The sequence below is a fragment of the Dipodomys merriami genome, unplaced genomic scaffold (assembly GCF_024711535.1).
Source record: "Dipodomys merriami isolate MVZ:Mamm:240054 unplaced genomic scaffold, mDipMer1.0.p SCAF_373, whole genome shotgun sequence".
Lineage (NCBI taxonomy): Eukaryota > Metazoa > Chordata > Mammalia > Rodentia > Heteromyidae > Dipodomys > Dipodomys merriami.
In genome coordinates this window covers 843,001-862,929 of record NW_027205304.1, presented here as the reverse complement: position 1 = coordinate 862,929, position 19,929 = coordinate 843,001, and the positions used below count along the sequence as shown (strand labels likewise).

At 48.3% G+C, this 19,929-nt stretch overlaps 1 protein-coding gene across 3 annotated transcripts; it reads left to right on the top strand.

Moving 5' to 3' along the window:
• Positions 1–8,312: 8,312 nt before the first annotated feature.
• Positions 8,313–17,017, top strand: LOC138804829 (paired immunoglobulin-like type 2 receptor alpha). Of its 3 annotated transcripts, XM_069989328.1 has the most exons (7): positions 8,313–8,437; positions 8,677–9,039; positions 11,326–11,523; positions 13,833–13,863; positions 15,972–16,021; positions 16,262–16,293; positions 16,443–17,017. In XM_069989328.1, the coding sequence occupies exons 1-7, from the start codon at positions 8,383–8,385 to the stop codon at positions 16,569–16,571; spliced, it is 858 nt and encodes a 285-aa protein (XP_069845429.1). In that variant the 5' UTR covers positions 8,313–8,382; the 3' UTR covers positions 16,572–17,017. The 3 variants fall into 3 exon arrangements, with proteins under 3 accessions (XP_069845429.1, XP_069845428.1, XP_069845427.1); XM_069989327.1 differs by lacking the exon at positions 8,313–8,437 and having other exon boundaries at positions 8,528–8,988; XM_069989326.1 differs by lacking the exon at positions 8,313–8,437 and having other exon boundaries at positions 8,529–9,039.
• The last annotated feature ends 2,912 nt before the right edge of the window (positions 17,018–19,929 follow it).

Below are 19,929 nucleotides of genomic sequence, written 5' to 3'. Positions count from 1 at the left end.
GTCAGATATCAGGATAGCTACACCTGCTTTCTTACTGGGGGCGTTTGATTGGTAGATCCTTTTCCACCCCTTCACTCTGAGTTTGTTTGTATGTTTGGCTGAGAGGTGGGTCTCCTGAAGGCAACAGATGGATGGGTCTTGTTTTCTGATCCAGTCCTCAGTTCGTTTTCTTTTAATTGGCGAATTCAGCCCATTTATATTAAGAGAAAGTATAGAGAGATGCATTGTTGTCCCTGCCATTCTGTTTTCCTAAGTTTTTCTTTTTTCCTTTCCTCCTGTGCTTGCTCAGTTAGACTTTGAGTAACGCCTGTTTGGGGCAGGCCCCAGTTCCTGGCTGCTTTCTTCAGGTTGTGTCCCCCCTCTTAGAATTCTTTGTAATGCTGGCTTAATGTTTATGTGTTCATTTAGTTTTTCTTTGCTATTAAAAGTTTTCAGTTCTCCATCAAATGTGAATGCTAGCTTTGCCGGGTAGATCAGTCTGGGTTGGCAGTTATTGGCTCTCAGGGCTCGTATGGTGCTTTCCCAGGCTTTTCTTGCATTCATTGTTTGTGTGGAGAGATCTGCAGTAATTCTTATTTTTTTCCCATTGTAGTATAGCTCCTTCTTCATTTTTGCTGCATGCAGGATTGTTTCCTTATTATTCAGATCTATCATTTTTACTATAATGTGTCTAGAAGTGTTTCTCCTTGGGTCTTGCTTGTTGGGTGTTCGATAAGCTTTTGTGATGTAGTTAAGATGGTCGTTTTTGAGGTGGGGAAATTTTTCATTGATTATCTTGTTAAATAGGTGTTGCATTCCCTTGCTCTGGAATTCCTCACCTTCGTCCACTCCAATTATGCGAAGGTTAAATTTTTTAGCATTATCTGCTTGCTCTTGAATATCCCTTTGGTTTAATTTGAGTGTTTTTTCCATATCTGTCACTTTTTGGTCCAGTTGGTGTATTCTGTCTTCTGTATCTGACACCCTACCTTCCATTTCATTCACTCTGTTGACAGTGGCTTCTATTGTGGTTTGCATGGAGGAAATGGATCCCTTTATGGATTCAATGTTGGTTCTCAGAGTACTGATCTCACCTCTCAATGAGGTATGCATTATCTCTAATTTGGCATTTATCTCACTTCTTACTGAGGTTTGTGCAGCTTCTATTTTTGCATGCATCTCTTGTTTGATACCCTGTATCTCTTTGGATAGTTCATCCTTGTGCTCTTTCAATTTCTGATCAATTTCTCGCTTTATTTCTTGAGTCATTGCCTCCAGCAACCCTTGGAAGTAGCCTTTGTCTTCCATTCCTGCTTTGCTCCCACTGGGGCTCTCCCCTGTGTGGCTGCTGGCTTTTGAGGTGGGCTTGCTGTCCTGGGTGGTAGTAAACCTTGTGATTTTTCTCTGTGATTTTCGCATGGAGGTTCAGGAGACTGCTCTTCAATTTTGTTTTGGTGTGTCTGTCTTTGCTTGGCTGCTGATTCTGTATTGGTAGAGAGAGTCTGTGCCTGATCTGGGTTCTGTTGGGAGCCTATTTCCAGCTGCTATTCTGACTTAGGATTCTCAGCTCTCTGCTGTAGATTGCTGGCAGTTCCCGCCTTTGGAAGGGTTGAGCAGCCTAGACTGCTTGTGTTTGCTCCTATGGGTGCTCTTGTGAAGAACAGATGCTCTGGATGCACTCTCCCAAATGCTGGAGTCTGCTATGAGCTCCTGATGTGTTTTTGTTTATTTGTTTTGGGCTGGTTGTGGGCTTGAACTCTAGGTTTGGGTGCTGTCCCTCAGCTTTTCAGCTCAAGGCTGGCACCCTACCATTTGAGCCACAGCACCACTTCTGACCCTTTTTGCTTTTGTGATGCTGAGGAATCAGATCCAGGGCCTCATACATCCAAGACTATCACTCTATTGCTGAGCTGCCTTAACAGTCTGAGCTCCTGCTTACTATCAGGTGCTGGCAGCCTGTGTTGCCCAATTCTCAGTCTAGGGTATATGGGTGGAGTTTTGGTGGGGTTTGGGCTTCTCTTGTCCTGGGCCTCCAGGTCTTTTGTTGTCACAGGCGTGCTTCCCGGGGGAGTGTTGTTTCCTGGTTTTCTCCCCTCTGTTGAGGCGTATGCTCAGCTTTTTACTTCAATTGGGAGGAGTTGGTTGTGTTGTTCAGGTGCCGGATCCCCGGGCCTGGTTCCGGCCCCAGCCTGGAGCGCGCTTGTTAGGCCTGTGCTGATGTGTATACCACCTAGGTTATGCAGCCTGGAGCGCACTCGTTAGGCCTGTGCTGATGTGTATACCACCTAGGTTATACAGCCTGGGGGACACAGTTCGAATTTCTTCTACTGTTGGTAGTCTTGACCCAGGGGCGCTGTTCCTGGCTTGGGCATTTAAGCTCCCTTCCAGGGGTGCTCTTGCTCTAGCCTGGCCAGCTGAGTGTGCTCCACGGGCTGGTGGAGCTCTCAAACAGTTCCCAGTTTTAGTGGGTCCTGTGGTCCGGGTGCTGGGGTAGGGAGTCTAGGTCAGGGTCTGGGGATTCCCTCCAGCTCTGGTCTCCCTTGAGGGATACACTTCCCCTGTGGGGTACTCACCCTGGAGCTGGTTGTTTCTGTGTGGTGTAGGTCGTCAGTTGTTGCAATCCGGGCTGGGTTGGGCCGTGGTGGCTCTGTGTGATTCTTTTCTGTCTCTGCCTCTGTCGAAGCTGTCCGGTCAAGAGTGTCCACGCTCAGGCAGCTTCTTCTCGGTACCTCTGGGGCCCGAGTGACCCCGCCGGGTCGTTGCGATCGTGATCGGGCGGGCGGGCGGGCGGGTGGTTTGCAGACAGGACCCTTTGTCGCACTGCTGGCGCCGAGCGGCTTTGGCGGGATGGAACCTCTCTGCTCGGGTGGAGAGTGCTGGGTCGTTGCGATCGCGATCAGGCGGCCGGGTGGTCTGCTGGCAGGTCCTTTTGTCACTCTGCTGATGCCGAGCGGCTTTGGCGGGATGGAGCCTCTCTGCTCGGGTGGAGAGTGAGGGGTGGGGGTGGGATCCTCGTGGAGACTCCCGGCTGGTAGGTTTCTCTGTTCCTGGCGATCTGCTGTTCTGCAAACCAGTACCTGCTGTTCTGAAAGCGGCCCCCTGTGTCTCTGCTGTGTCTCTGGGGCTCCCCCAGCCCCCACCGGGGCTGGCTGGCCGGCGGCTTGGCGCACTGCCGCGCGGCCAGTAAAGGTTGGGGGAGGGGTCTTCGCTTTTCTCTGTTTTGAAATTCTTCTTTTTCTCTCTTTCTTTTTTTGTTATTCTCCGCCTCTGGTTTTTCTCTGAGTGTTCGTCTTTTTGTTGTTGTAGGTCTCTTGGGGAGATTAAGCGTAGGAACTCGAACTCTCTTTTTGGTTGGAGAGAGCTGTGGCGTTTCCCTACTGCCCCGTCGCCATCTTGGTCCCCCCTCTCCGGGTCTCGCTAGATTGCTCAGGCTAGCCAGGACTTGATACTCCACGCCCCCCCATCCTCCCTGCCCCCCGCCTGAATGCTGGAATTACAGGCATATGGCACTGGGTCTAGCAAGTCTTATCTTTTTTCTTTTTAATCCATTTTATGGCCATGAGCTCTGCCAGAGGTGAATTGTAGAATTACAAAGTGTAGAGATTTTTCTTCTAGGTTGCTAAGAACATTCATTGAGTCACTCCTTTGAACCCTGGGATCCATAGCCCAGAGATGACAAGGTTACAGGACGGGAGAAGAGTCTGTGCCTTGCTGATGTGACAGGAGGCAGTGATGGGAGAGGAGGCCTCTCTCCATAGAGTGCTGCAGTAGCCTTGGCCTCTCCCCATCCTGCCTGGGTGTAGGATGGAATGCCTCGAGGCATGCTACTAGCACAGACCCCTGAGAACCCTGGCTGTGGGCTGAACGGGAATTGCTTGGAGAAACAGCACTGAAGTGCATGAGTCAGAGGCAGAGAAATAACCAGTAGGAAACTGGCCAAGACCAACCGAGGGAAACTAGAGAAGACCCTGGCTTCCTGCCAGGAAGCCCAGAATGCAGAGAAAATAAGCAGGGTATATTTGACTTGTTTCAATGGGTGAGAGCCAGTAACAGACTACACTGTGTGGACAGCAGCAGACCGGTGCTGGGGGTCATTCTTGTAGCCTCTTGGAGGCCACAGAAGGAGGAGGTCTGACCAAGGGTTAGTTAAGAAGTGCAGCTCGAGCCCCAGGAGCAGCACGAAGAAAAACATATGTACAAGTAAAGTAAATGCAGCAGTCACTGAGTCTCAACTCATTTTCCTTTCTGGAAAATTGGTGGGTGGAAAATTTAATTCCTGAGTCTTCTAGCCTCCTTCCTTTTCCCTAAGGTTGTGCCAAGGCCTGGGGTAGGGGCGGGGGGAGAGGCACCTCTGGGTCTCGGCCCACAGAGCATGAGCCCTCCGTGTCCCTGAGACAGATGTGTCTGCAGGAATGTGCCAGCCTGGGCCGGGCACCTATGCACCCTGCCCACTACCACACAAGGTGAGGACTCCAGCCTGGGAGAGGCGCTCCCCCGCCTTCCCTCGTGTTACCCACATGGCTTTTCTGAGTTTTCTTAAGTTCCTTATTCTCTCATTTCTAAAAGCCAGAGAGCCTGGCCCCAAGCATCTCCTTCACCATCCCATTCTGGAGTCACATGGCTTCCTCAGCTCTGCTTGAAAGCCAGAGGAGGAAAGAGAAATACTGTATGTTTGAAGGTGGGAGACACAATTGGGATTTTGAAATTATTATTTCATTTGTGGTGCCAGTCCTGGGGCTTGAACTCAGGCAGGGCCAGAATGGTGTCCCTAAGCTCTTTTGCTCAAGGCTAGCACTCTACCACTTGAGCCCACAGCTCCACTTCTGGCTTTTTGGGAGGTTAATTGGAGAAAAGAGTCTCACAGACTTTCCTGCCCAGCATTGAACCACAATCCTCCGATCTCAGCCTCTTAAGTAGCTAGGATTACAGGCATGAGCCACCAGTGCCCAGATTGTAGTATTTACATATAGAGAGAGCAACAGCCTTGAGTGATAAAGCTCAGGGTCAGTGCCCAGGCCCCAAAATCAAGCTCCAGGACCAGCATACAAAAATTATATATATATATATATATATATATATATATATATATATATATGCACAAAATGGATTTTCATACCCACTTTATTTCTCTGGAGAGACTGGATCCTCCAAGAGCCTGTGTTTGTGCTCATCACAGTCAGCTTCCTGGCCATCAGTCTGCATTAGGTCCAGCTGGTACTGCCCAGGACTGAGCTGGTTTCTTCCCAAAGGAGGCTGGGACTTTTGATGGACACAGGGCTGATACTGCTTCCAAAAAAGCAACAAGAACAGCATCTAGCTGGGCATGGTGGCATACACTGTATCCCCAGCTACTCAGGAGGCTGAGGTAGGATGAGTGTAGTCTAAGGCTGAAAAATTAACGTAGACAACAACTATGGTTGTGTCTCAAGTGGTAAATTGCCTACCTAGCAAACACCAAGTGCTGCATTCAAACCCAAGTACCAAGTAATAGAAGATGACTATGATGAAAGTATATTATATCTGTGTATGAAAATGACACATTATGTCCCATTGTAGAACTACTTTAATTGTCAGACTTCCTCCAGGGCTTGGAGTTACCTGTGAAGTCTCTGGCCTCCCAGCATGGTTGTTTTTGACCTTCCTCCTGTGACCTGAGCTCCCCTCAGGCTGCTCCTTAGTGGTGCCAGGTGTTACACAGTAGGTGGGAGATGGATTCTTCCAGACAGGGAAGTTGAAGCTGGCAGCCAGGCCACACCAGGCCTGACCACGCCTCTTCCACTGATCCTCCTGGGCCTTGAGCCCTGGACAGGCATGTGGGAGTTGTCCTCTCCAGGACCCCTTCTGTGGCATCTTCGTGCACCATTTCATTCTTAGGTTGGCATGTGTGGCCACAGGAATGAGTGTAGTGGACCAACCAAAGCCTGTGAAAGGTGGTTTCTGTTCCACACACAGCCTCAACACCCAGGTGTCTAGGAGGACAGCAATGGAGGCCAGAGCCAGGGTAGATCCAGAGGAGAGGGGCACAGCGTGGGGTGGTGGTGGTGGTGGTGGTGGTGGTGGTGAAGTCTTGGTGTGGCAGGACAGGGAAGGAGGGATGGGGGGATTGGGATGCCTCTGCCTTTGGGTACCTAAGAAGGACAAAGGGCCTGAGGGTCTGAAGACTGCAAACCAGAAGACTCCCCGCTATTGAGCCACTCTGCGTAGGCTGACTTGCTTAGGCCTGGCCAGAACTAGGCATTTTCAGGCCCTCATGGTACAGAGGAGCGGCAATCAGGGGTCCCAGAGTCTAAGAGAGGTGGGGGAGGCTCTCAGGGGAAGGAAGGCCTCCAGGTGTGAGCAGCAGTGCAGTGGACACTGTGTTCCCATGGTGGTAGTGGCTGGCAGCTGAACCTCAACTATCTGTCACCTCTACCCCATGGAGAGAACCCCACCTGAGTCTGCGGGACCCCACCCCTGACCATGGCAGTGCCTGCCTGGAACCCAGGGGCCAAGGTGGTCAGCAGTGTATAAAACAGGCCCCTGAGGCTCAACCATTGCGATGTGCGCTGTTCCCCGGGCCTCAGCCCTTGACTGCATTAAAAGAAAACAAAAGAAGACGGCTCAGCCTTGAGCAGGTGATCTGGATCCGAGGGAGAGAGGACACAGATGTCCTCAAAATATGGACCATGAATCCCACCTGAGCCTCCAAATCTGCCTCTCCCCAGGACCATGCAAGCACCAGGGCCCCAGGTACCTCCCCACACTGCTGCTGGTGGGATTTTGCACACCGCAGGGGGCAGCATTGACCTGTCCCATGAGCATGGAGTGCGGGCCACACCTGGCCCCTCAGGCTCATCCATCAGCAGTCAGGTGGAAGACGCACAAGGCTAGAATGCAACTCTGAGGGGGGCTCCCAGGCTGCCAGGCCCTGCAACCTCTCTGGTGACTACCTTCTCATCAGGGACTAATTCAACCCAAAAGCCCAGTGCCTCCATTTCCCCAGTGGAGGTATCAACATGTTCCATCCAAAAATGCCTGGAAACTGAGAACAAAGCAATGCGGGTTTGGAGACCAGCAAGGCTACAAGGGTCTGCAGGCTACAGGTCTCTGACCTGTGGGAAGGAAGAAAAGAAAGCACATGGGGAGAGAAAGCAGAAAAAGCCTGGCAAGCTTGGGGGCCAGCACAGAAGAGAGAGCAAGGATTAAGGGGAAGTTGAGGAAAAAGAGAAGTCACCCTCTGCACACAGTGATGGCCGCATGATACTTTCTCACACATAATCCCATTTCCCTGTCCCCTCATTAAGCTGACACCAGGCTCCTCCTGGGCACAGGTGGGCACAGACTCCCACAGAGCCAGCCTGTGAATCACCGAACCTCCACCCTACTCTTCTCATTTGTGTCAGAGTGTGCCATGGACTAGGAAATGTGTGACTCATTGCTGCTCTGAGTCTTCTTTGCCCCCAACCCAAGCTAGGTCCTAGGGATGACCTGGGGTCCCCACTACTGGAGTTTCAGTATTCTAACGTTGGCAGCCAGAAACTGTGCCATGCAGCCAGGCCAGAGCCACAACTCAGCAGAAGTCTAAAGTAGATCCCGAAGTCCAGAACCAGACCTACCCTGTGACACATGGCCTGGCAGGAGGGCACAAAGGTACCCGCAGGGCAACGTGACACCCAGAGTCACTGAGTGAGTCATCTCTGCACCTGAGGAAGGTGGCAGCCAGTTGCAAGAGAGGTGGCCTGGACACCTGGAAACTGCAGGGTCCTGATCCAGCCTGGAGGGGAAGACAAGGAAAAAACACACACCAGTGGGCCTTGGTGTTCCAGTGATCCCAGGACCATCATCTTCCTCACCCTTTCTAAGACCTGACTCTGGGAGCAAAGCTGAGCAAAGACTCATGCCCACCTTCCTCTCTCTGAAACAGCCAGCTCTGGCCCTGGACATCCCCTTCCCCTGGGAGGAGAGACAGGCAGAGACTGGGGGACAAGAGTCAAGGACAAAGACACCAGAAATGGGGAGGCAGGGGACGAGGGAAGAAGGGGGAGGAGAAGGATGAGAAGGAGAAGTGGAGACTGCACAGGCCATAGCGAAGGATCAGACAAGGCAGGTGGTCGAGTTGGGATAGGTGAGGCCAAGGGCAAGGTGAGTCTCTCAGCACCAAATGGGAGGTGGAGGCTGGAGGACTGCACAACGGAGGCCCTTCTGCAATTTAAGAAAAGGAGAAGCCACATGGTGAAGGAAGTTGTGGGCCACAAGGAGGTGGAGATGGGAAAGTAAACATCCTCCCTCAGCCCTGGGGAGAAGCAGTCTGACCCAGAATCTCCACGTGACACTCACCCCACTTGTGCAAGCCCCCAGGGCTCTGTCAGGGCCTCCTCTCGGGCTGTGGCACTCAGCAGGCCTCCTCCCCAGAGGAGACCAGCTATGGGGTGGGTCCTGGTGGCACTGCTGCTACTGCCTGCAGGAGTCCTGACAGCTGGTGAGTGGCCACAACCATCAAGCCACAGGGAGCCTGGGGGCTGGGCATGTGCAGAGGGCTGTGTGGGAGGAGGTGGCCAGGACCAACCCTTCACCCACTTTCCTCTCCCAAGCCTGGAGAGGGTCAACGCTGCCATCTGTCCCACCAAACCCTGGGAATGCAGGTGCAAGAGCATCTGGGGTTTGTCTCTGCCTCCCCCTGGCAGGGACTTGCTTCACATTCCTTCCCCTTCCTCACAGATGAAAACTATGGGATGACGCAGCCCAAACACCTCTCTGCCATTGTGGGAGGCTCCATCAAAATCCCCTTCAGCTTCTTCCACTCCTGGGAGCTGCCCCGGGATCCCGAGGTGAAGCTGTTTTGGAGATGGAGGAGCTTCCACGGGGAGTTCATCTACAACATGACCCCACCTTTCATCCATAAGCATTTCAAGGACCGGCTGGTTCTGAACTTCACAAAGAATGGGAACTCGGGCTCCCTGTCCATTTTGAACCTTCGGAAGGAGGACGAGAACATGTACTTCTGCCGCATCCATCTGAAGACAAAAAATGGTGAGCAGCGGTGGCAGTCCATCGAAGGGACCAAACTCACCATCACTGAAGGTGAGCCCCCTTCCCCAGCTCCACATCCCCTCAATCCTCACACTTCAAATCTTCTCACTTTCCTCTCCCTGGCCTCTGACCTCTTCTCAGGGCCCTGCCAATATCATTCTTTGATTCCTCTTGATAATAACATCCCCAAACCAGCACTGCTTCCCCACCCCTTTGCCTCTCAAAGAAAAAAGCATTAACTAGTGTGAATTTAGGCTACTTCTTTAGTGATATTACAGTTTTTTTCTAAAAAAGAAAATAAATCATTATTGCCCTAGGATTTACTTTTTATCATGATGTGTATGTGTGAATACACACACACACACGCACACACACACACACACACACACACACACACACACACATATTGGGGGGGGGCGTCCTGGGGCTTGAACTCAGGGCCTGGGCACTGTCCCTGAGCCTCTCTGTGCTCAAGGCTAGCGCTCTACCACTTGAGCCACAGTGCCACTTCCAACCTTTCCTGTGTATGTGGTACTGAGGAATCAAACTCAGGGCTTCATGCATGCTAGGCAAGCACTCTGCCACTAGGCCACATTCCCAGCCAATCAATTTTTATTTTCTAAACAGAATGTTGTTATGAATTTTATCTTTAACTAATTTAAAAATCTTCTAGATCTCCAAATGCAGTCACGGTACTCAGCAGACACAATGTGCAAAATGAACTATACAACTTGTGAGTGGGCACAGGAAACAGAGAAAGTGAGGGAACGGGTGACACTGTCCAAAAGGAACTGCACTCAGAACTGCCTTATGAAATGGCAGCCCCTTAATAGAACCTTAATCATAACAATAAAATGATATTAAAATATTTTAGTTCTCAATTGAGATATTTATGCTGTTATTAATTTCTTCTTTTGTAGTGTTTCATTTTCTTCTTAATTAATTTTTAAGTATGAATATTTATGGGTACAGAATAGTAGTTTTGATACAGGTAATTTTTTATGAATATCATTTTCTTTTTCCTTTTTGTGCTAGTCTTATGACTTAAATTCAGGGCCTGTGCCTTAGCCTTTTTGCTCAAGGTTGGTGTTCTACCACTAGAGCCACAACCCCACTTTTGGCTTTTTGCTGGTTAACTGAAAATAAGAGCCTCAGAGTTTCCTTCCTGGGTTGCCTCCAAACTATGATCCTCAGATCTAAGCCTCCTAGGGAGCTAGGATGACAGGCATGAGCCACCAGCATTCAGTTTTTTAAATAATTAATTCCTCATAAGCATGGACACAAGGAATAGTTTAATGGGTACACATAGTTTCTTTCCATTTAGGATAATGAGAAAATTCTCGAATTTGGCAGAGAGTAATGACTGTACAGTAACATGAATGTACTCGGTTCCACTGAAATTCACCCTTGCAGATGATTAAATGGTATATTTTATGTTTCATAGATTTTATGGCAAAAATGATGTTCTATTCCTGTGATTTATTTCTGAGTAGTGAAGTGACTTCTTATTCACTATTGAAAAATGGTACATAGCCGGGCGCCGGTGGCTCCCACCTGTAATCTGAGCTACTCAGGAGGCTGAGATCTGAGGTTCAAAGCCAGCCCGGGCAGGAAAGTCCCTGAGACTCTTTTTTTTTTTTTTTGGATCTGGTCGTGAGGCCTGAACTCTGGGCCTGGGCACTGTCCCTCAGCTCTTCAGCTCAAGGCTAGCGCTCTACCACTTGAGCCACAGCCATACTTCCGGCTTTTTTCTTTTTGCTTATGTGGTGCTGAGGAATTGAACCCAGGGCCTCATGCATGCAAGGCAAGTGCTCTACCACAGAGCCACCTTCCCAGCCCTCCCTGAGACTCTCATCTCCAATAAACCACTAGAAAACCAGAAGTGGCACTGTGGCTCAAGTGGTAGAGCGATCACCTTGAGCTGAAGGGCACAAGGACAGTGCTCAAGCCCAGAGTTCAAGCCCCACAATGGACAAAAAAAAAAAAAAAAAAAAAAAAAAAGAAAGAAAGAAAGAAAGAAAGAAAAGAAAAAAAAAAGAAAAGTAGTACAGAGTCAGGATTTAAACTTGGTTGTTTGGAATCCTTTTGTGTTTGTTTGTTTGGAGGTACTGGAGTTTGAACTCAAGGCCTGGTGCTTGCTAGGCAGCTGCTCTAACACTTGCATCCCTCTACCCAGCCCTGCTCATCTGGAGTCTAAGCCTCCCTCTCTTCCTCTCTGAGTGGATCTCTGAGAACTGCTCCCCTCTCCATATTCCTCTGAACAAGATGAGATCTGACCTGTCACTCACAAATTCCCACTCTTGCAGGAGAATCTGCTGACTTCTGATCTTTCCCCAGCCATCCAGACCACCACCCAGATGAAGACCACCACTGAGAGAAGCACCAGTGTAGCCTCTGAAGTTACCTCAGCTGGCCACACAGTCTCAGAGTCTCAGTCCCTGAGTCTAGGAGCCATTGTTGGGGTGGCAGTGGCCACTGCTATGCTCATAACCGGGGTGCTAGGACTGGTGGCCTTGCTCAGGTGGAGAAGGAAGGGTAAGTGGCTCATGGCTGCCCTCTCATTGTGTTTCCAAATGAGTGTTTTTGAACCCACTTGCATTACAAACAGTTAAGATGCTTACTCAAAATGCAGATAGCTGTGCAAACCAGCAATAGCACATGATGGCATGATTTGTCAGGTCTTCTCTCAAGATTTAGTCCTGTCTCATCCTTTTGTTTCCTGGAGAAGAGTCAGCCCACCCTGAGAAAGGTAAGAACAGAGCAGAAGGGACAGGAAATTGTCTCAGTTCAGAAACCAGTGCACACATTGCAGAGCCTGGCTTGAACTGGGCAAATCAAAACCCAAGAACAGAGCCTGCTTTTCATGACCTTTGTGCTCAGAAGTGTTGGTGCTCATTGTTTATTGGGAAAGCTATGGTAGTGCCAAACAATGTCAGTAGAAAGAAAGGGAGCCAGAGAGGGCTGCTTAGCAGAAGATAAAACCTCTGAAGGTATAAAAAGAACAAGCCAGGCAAGAGCTGGGAGTAGGGATGAAGAAACTTCCTGGCCATCAAAGAGAGGAAAATATTCTAAGAACTGTCAGTTAGTTCATGGCTGGTAGAAGAGAGGGGAGATGAGAAAAGAGGGTCTTGTAAATCAAAGCCAACAACATCAGATCCCAGAGGCACAGTGAGCAGTCACATGACCACCTCAGCTTCCTGCAGTGAGGACATCAGTGTGTGAAGGCAGCCAGGATGCAGCAGCGCAAAGGATGGAGGGAAATGGCTAGGACCAGGAAGTGTCCTTAGATGGTTTATAACAAAGGCTCCATCCAAAGAGAAAAATCAAGATTGTCATTCCATCTATAATAGCAACAGTCAATAAAATAGAAACACTTAGGAAAAAACTAAACCAAGAAGGTGAAGGATTCATACACTAACACCAAAGCACAAGACAATATTGAAAGAAATTAAAGAAGACACAAAGAAATGGAAAGATTTCATATTCTTGGAGGAATAAGACAAGATGTATGTACTATTCAAAACAGATTTAAAGCAACTACATCAAAAGCAAGATTGGAGTTTGGTCATGGGGCTTGAACACAGGACATAGGAGCTATCCTTGAGCTTTTTGCTCAATGACTTTTCATTTCAAAAATGAATAGCTCATCTTCTAAAATTCATAGCCAAGAGTGGAGGATTTGCACTGGCTGATTTCATAAAAATTTCCCAATGCTACAGTGAGCAAAACAGCACAAAGACAGACAAATGGATGGCTGGAACACACCACAGCCCTGAAGTAAATTGTCAAGTACACCCAAATCAATGGTTTTCAAGAAGGGTATAAGCTGGGTGCTGGTAGATCATATCTGTAATTCTAGCTTCTCAGGAGCTGCGAAGCAAAGGCCAACCCAGCAGGAAAGTTTGTGGAACTCTTTTTTTTTAATTTAATTTAATTTTATTTTATTTGTGAACATACTGTACAGAAGGGTTACAATTACATGGGTAGGATAATGCATACATTTCTTACCAAGCATTGCAGCCTCCTCCTTTGCTTACCCAAAGTTTGTGGAACTCTTATTTCCAACTGACCATCAGAAAGCCAAAAGCGAAACTGTAGCTCTCAGTGGTAGAGCACTAGCTTTGGGAAAAAGAATTCAGGGACAGCGCCTAGGCCCCAAATTCAAGTCCCAAGACTGACAGTAACAACAACAACAACACCAATAGTAATGGTGCTGAGACGCCCCACCCTCCACCCCCCATAAGGAAAGAAGAAGAGCAGCTGAGGTGTGAGGAATGGCCCAAGGAAGCAGCAGAGGTCTGAACAGGATTCCTTTTCTTTTTTCTTTTTTTTTTTTTTTTGGTTGGTCGTGGGGCTTGAACTCTGGGCCTGGGCGCGGTCCCTCAGCTCTCCCGCTCAAGGTGAACCCTCTACCACTTGAGCTACAGCGCCACTTCCTGAACAGGATTCCAACCATGAAACTCAGTCTGTGGGACCAGAAACAGCCAGTACAGAAGGAAACCCAAAGAAGATTTTTGGTGAAGGCAAGGAAAAAGTGGGAAAAGTGCAGAGGAAGGAAAATGAGAAAAGTGGGGTAAGGGTAAGAAGGGAGGTCAAAAAGGGGAGAAAGGGTCAGAGAAAGAGAGGGACAGAGAGACAGAGAGAGAGAGAGAGAGAGAATGGAAACAGGGATGGATGGCCCCAGAAGGGCTTGTCTTAGGACTTGCAGTGGAGGACAAGAGGACAAATATGGCTGGCCTCAGCTTACTTCCATTTCCCTCAAGGTTAGTCTCAGCATGGGACACAGTTAAGGAGACAGAGAATCACCGGGGAGTCATACTGACACCATGTTTCTTTTTCTACAGGCCAGACAACTACAGCCCTAACCCCAGGAGGGTGAGTATTTGTCCTCCCAAAGAGGTGGGGTGAGTGAAGTTTGGGAATGAAGTGGTTTGGGAAATTTCTTTACAAGTTTCCCTAAGTAGAAAAATATCACAGTGAAACCTATTGCTTTATGCAATTAACATGCACAAATAAATAAGACAGATATTTTATCTAAGTATCTGTGGCTCCTGACCTGTAATCCTAACTACTCAGGAGGCTGAGATCTGAGGATCCTGGTTTGAAGAGAGCCCGGGGTTAGAAAGTCCATGACACTCGTTCTGCCAAAAAGCTGGACGTTCAAATGGTAGAACAATTACCTTGAGAAAAAAGAAAGGGTCAGGGACAGTGCCTGGGCCCTGAGTTCAAGCCACAGGTCTGGCACACACACAAGCACAGACAAACAGATAGATAGACACACACACACACACACAAACACACACACACACACACACACACACACACACACACACCACATTTTATAGGTGAATATTTTAGCTAAATGTTTATATTGACTTAATTTTTTTGGTGGCACTGCCTTTTTTTTGCTTTAGTTACTTTTTAGATGGGATCTTAGGCTTTTGGTCTAGGGCTGGCCTCAAATCAAGATCCTCCTAGCTCTGTCTCCCACATAGCTGGGATTATAGGCATGGAACACCACACCCCTCTGGTTTGCTAAATTAAGTTCTTGTTAACTTTTGCCCAGGATAACCTTGAACTTGTCTCCTCCTGATCTCTGCCTCCCAGCCAACTAAAATTATAGGCATGTGCCACCATGGTTTGCTTACTTTCTTACCTAATTTATTTCTAAAACATATGGACATGCCGGGTGCTGATAGCTCATCCCTGTAATCCTAGCTACTCAGGAGGCTGTGATCTGAGGATCAAAATTCAAAGCCAGCCTGGGCAGGAAAGTCAGTGAATTTTTACCTTCAATTAATCACCAAAAGAGAAAAGCTGGAAGCAGAGCTGGTGCTCAAGTGGTAGAACATTAGCCTCGAGCTGAAAAAGATCAGGGACAGCGCCTGGCCCTGAGTTCAATCAAACCCAACACCTGAACAACAAAAAAGAAAACAAATATGCACTAGATAGATAGATAGATAGATGTATATATAAAATGAACACATCAATCTAGATGCTTTATTTGGGAACTGACATGTTGAATTAAACTTTTATTTGACTACTTAAAGATAATGTAAAAGATAAAATAGGGCCAGGCACTGGTGGCTCACGCTTGTAATCCTAGCTGCTCAGGAGGATGAGATCTGAGGATCAGGGTTCCAAGCCAGCCCAGGCAGACCAATTGAAGGATTTTCTTTTTCTTTTTCTTTTTCCTTTGATCCTGTAGGTCATGGAGCTTGAACTCAGGGCCTGAGTGCTATCCCTGAGCTCTTTTTGCTCAGACTAGCACTCTATCACTTTGAGCCACAGAGCTACTTCTGTTTTTCTGGTGGTTAAGAGACTTATCTGTAGATAAGAGTCTCACAGACTTTCCTACCTGTGATGGCAGGATCTCAGCCTCTTAAGCAGCCAGGATTACGGGCATGAACCACCATCACCCAGCTCCAAGAGACTCTTAGCTCCCACAAGTGCAGATGTGACTCCCATGGAAAAGTCAATTAGAACAGCAATCAGATGTGTAGTCCCAGCTACACAGAAATCTAAAATAGACAAGCAAGGGCACAGGTTCTAAGTTCAATCCCCAGTACTGGCATATACACACACATGAAAATCACCATACTCTTCTTACCTAAAGTCTCCCTCCATCCTTCCTCTCCTTCTCTTCATGCCTGTGGCTAGAAGCCCTTCTTCCGGTCTCCTTTCAGCCTGCCAACTTGCTTAGAGGACCTAAAACTAAGTCGTGTGTGTGTGTGTGTGTGTGTGTGTGTGTGTGTGTGTGTGTGTGTGTGTATGTTTCTCCCAGTTTGGGCAGAAGCTCATCACCAAGGGCTTCTAGGGCTTCTAGGCAGCCTTGTTCTGAAGGCCTAACACCATCGAGTTCACCCTAAGTGTGTCAGGGCAGGTGGCAGACAACTCCCCCTAAAGAATCAGTCCCTATCACGTATCTGAACTCTTCCATGACTAGCCTCTAATATCCTTCTCATCCTCCTGTTTTCCTGCAGTGAAGTCTCCCAAAACACTGAGGAGAAATATGAAAATATTGCCTATGAAAGTAAGTTGTATACCATCTTTCCCCCATTTCTTCCCTTAGCCCTTCATTCTCTCCAAACACCCTATATACATCTGCACACCACCCTCCTTTCAGTCCTTTCCCCTCTCCCACTCTTCACCTCATCCCACTCACGTGACTCTGGCTTTAACCTGGCAGCTGCTGTCTCTCCGGCATCCCTTGCAATCTGTGTGCTTCCTTGTCACACCTCAATTCAATACTCCCTCGTGTTCTTCTCCCTAGGACAATATACAGAACCCCAACAGAGCCCCAAGGTAAGCAGCTCTAAGCTCTAAAAGAAAGGAGATGAGAGGAGGTGGGGTGGAAGGATGGGGAGCTGGGTGGGGGCAGGGCACTTGGGACATAGGCTGCTAGTCAGGGGCGGTTCTGTCTCCTGTCTAACCTTCTCTTGACGCTCACCCAGGTTGAGAGCACTGTCTATGCTGTCCTCACCCTCTCCAACTCCTCCTCATCAAGAATGCCTTCCGGCCCTCCTCTCCATGGAAACACCCAGAAGGAAATGACCCTGTACTCTGTCCTAAAGACCAAATGAGTGAGCCTTAAGAGTCCTCCACTTTCTTCCCCACTTCAGTCGTGGGGTTTCAACTCTGGGCCTGGGCACTGTCCCTCACCTCTTCAGCTCAAGGCTAGCACTCTACCACTTGAGCCACAGCACCACTTCCAGTTTTCTGGTGGTTTATTGGAGATAAGAGTCTCACGGTCTTTCCTGCCCGGGCTGACTTTGAACCGTGATCCTCAGATCTCAGCCTCCTGAGTAGCTAGGATTATAGGTGTGAGCCACAGGCACTCAGCAACATGACATCTTCTTTCAATAGGAAAATTCAAGGCTCCCAGTGATCAAGGCCAGAGGTAGACAACTTACAAGTCAGCAAGTTTAAGGCCACATAGGAAATGAGGTAGTCATTTGTTCCAGTATCCACTTCAGTTTCCTACCCCTTTTCTGCCAAAATAAAATACCCTCAGAATTTGCCTAAGTGACTTCTCTTTTCCACTTACTGTAAATGAACTCTCCTAGATAAGGCATATCCAAGACCTCTCTTAACGCCTTTCTTCCATGATCCTCAGGTGAGGGAGACATAAATGTGGGATTCTGGTAGCCAGGCCAAAACCCAGGGTCTGCTTCTGAATCTACTCATCATCACTCCCTCTCTATAACTGGCATGCATGGGGACTGTTTGCATAGAAAACCTTTAATGGAGCAGCAACCATTGCAGGGAGATGATGATACCAGGAAGCTGGGAAAGAAGAGCCAGGTAGTTGGCTTTTCCAAGGCCTTAGAGCCAGCTAGGAAGCAGCTGAGCCACAGTGGCAACCCAGTCCTGCCCAGGAATCAGGCTTTAGTATCCTTCCCAGGTTCCCACGCTGGACAGCCTCCTGCCACATGTGATATGCCACAGTGCCACAGAGAGGAGGGAAAAGAAGCTGAACGGGAGCACATGGTTACACATAAACCTAACCAAACCTGCTTTATTAACACAATAATTGCACAACTCTTCCAAGAACTTAGTATCAAACCAACAACTCCCAACATTCAATAGCTGATCAAGGACATGGCTCCGAGGCTCTCCCAGCAGCTCCAGAGAACAGGAGCAGGGTGGGAGCACAGCACTATTCAAAGAGGGCCATGGGGAAGTCCTCTGCGCTATCTCCGTGTTGCAGCTCCCCTCGCTCCTCTGCCTCTCTCCCAATGTCTTCCATGAGTTGCTCAAAGTCCAGGTCACTGGACTCTCCTTCCTCAGCCGGGACATGAATAACCTCCTCAGCTAGAAGCTCCGGGTGTGAAGGCCAAGCTTTCCCCAACAAGAAACCGGGCCTGTGACAAGCTGGTGGGGCCTGGCCCTGGGGCACCATTCTCACTTCTTTTTCCTTAGACAATCTGGGTGCTGAGGCCTTGCTTAGAGGAGCATGAAATTTTTCCTTACAGCTAAATGAAAAGGGAATGAAACTGATAGTCTAATTGTGTGTGTGTGTGTGTGTGTGTGTGTGTCTGTGTGTCTGTGTGTCTGTGTGTGTGTCTGTGTGTCTGTGTGTCTGTGGTGCCAGTAGGAGGCCTTGAACTGAAAGCCTGGCATTGCCCCTGAATTCTTTTATTCAAAGCTAGTATTCTAGCACGTGGGCCACAGCTCCATTTCTGGCCTTTTGTGTTAACACAGACTTGTCCTGCCTAGGTTAGCTTTGACCTATTATCCTCAGTTCTCAGCCTCCCAAGTAACTATGATTGCAGGTGTGAGCCACTGCCACCTGACCTATTCTGACTTCTTACAAGTCAACTTCACAAATTCCTGTGTTGAAACAAAACCAAACCACACCTGTGGAAAACATCATCTTTTTCACTACAAAGAATATGGGTTTGGATTCCAGCTATGGATCACTCATTTGCTAAATATGAGTATTAAATAATGGGTATTTAAACTTTTGAGAGCCTTGTTTCTTTATAGTTAAAAGCCAAGTGTCTAGAGTCATAGAGCTATGGGAAGGAATAGAAGGAACAAACATAGACGCGTCCATGTTGTAAGCACCAACCCAGAAAACCACTCGGACAGACAGTCACGTAGAAGAAAGAAGTGTTCATGTCAGCTGGAGGCTATCTCTGGCGGGATAGAGAGTAGCAAGCTGCTCTCATAGCCTTAGAGGAAGAGAGTGTGTCAGGAGTCCAAAGGCAGAAGAAGGGGTTGTGGCAGGAAATCTTCATAGCTGGCTTGCAGCCAGAGAAAACTTCCTATCACAGAGACAATACATTTTATATCTAGCACGTAGCAAAGTTAATACATCTTATAGCTGTCATGTAGCCAGGGAAAGCACTCTACAGCAGAGACAGTACATTCTATAGCTGTCATCTTGTGTGTGACACACCAGCATGTTACCAGGACTGGCATCCAGACTCCGTTGCTGATGCAGCCAGGGCTGGTGGAAATACACAGCCATGGCAGGGCCTGGCTTGTGGATGACCAAGGTGAAGGCTGTTAACCCAAAATAGGGGTGAATAAGCTTACACAGGTAGTCAGCCGTTGACAATACCTAAACACTTCCTTTCCCTTATGGTTCTCTTATCCCTGGAGTCAATCTGATCAATAACCATTATTTGTCAATAGTGTATGCTGAATACAATAGGAGACTTGCTCTTTCATTCTGCATATCATTCCTTCATAGTCATGGAATTGTTCAGAAATAATCAGGGGAGGGTAGAGATGCAGACATGAACTTCATTTCCTCAAGTTCTTTCTACCCTGAGCCTCACCTGGCTGGCCCAGATTCCTTGGCCCTTCTTCGCTTCGATTATGGGTGCAGGAGCATCTATTGCCTGGAGATTTCCCCTTCGTTCTCTTTTTCAGGGGCCCATTTTGCTCATCTGCCATGCGTATACCACCCCACCCCAAACATGAAGGCAATTTGTTTATAATTAACAGCTTGCCAAGGGCAAACAACACATAGTCCCTGATCTACTTCAATCTTCTGCTCATTTTCAGTCTGGTCTATTCTCTGAGTGGCTTCCAGTTTTCCAATCTTCTTCTCCATTTTTTTCCTCATTGGACCTTCTTTTCCTCATGGTTTTCTTCTACTCAGAGCCTGCTTTCTCCAGGAAGTCATCCTTCTTGACTAGAAATTGAAATTCCCCCCCTTACATTGAACCTAAGATTTTAGAAAGCATGCAAATGAGGAGGCTCTAACTTCCTTCCTGTGTCCATCAGCTGTTCTTGCCTGCTTTCTCAGGTCTGGAACTGAGTCAGTCAGCTCCCCTCACACTCTCTGCCTCTGCCCTTCCTTAACTGTGGGACTCATTTCACTTCTAGCTGGCTTGTTTACCTGTAGGTTTGGCTTTTTAGATCTGCTTGTTGCCTGTCTTGGGACCAGGCAAAGTTGGATTCTGCATGTAGAACAGAAAATAGGAA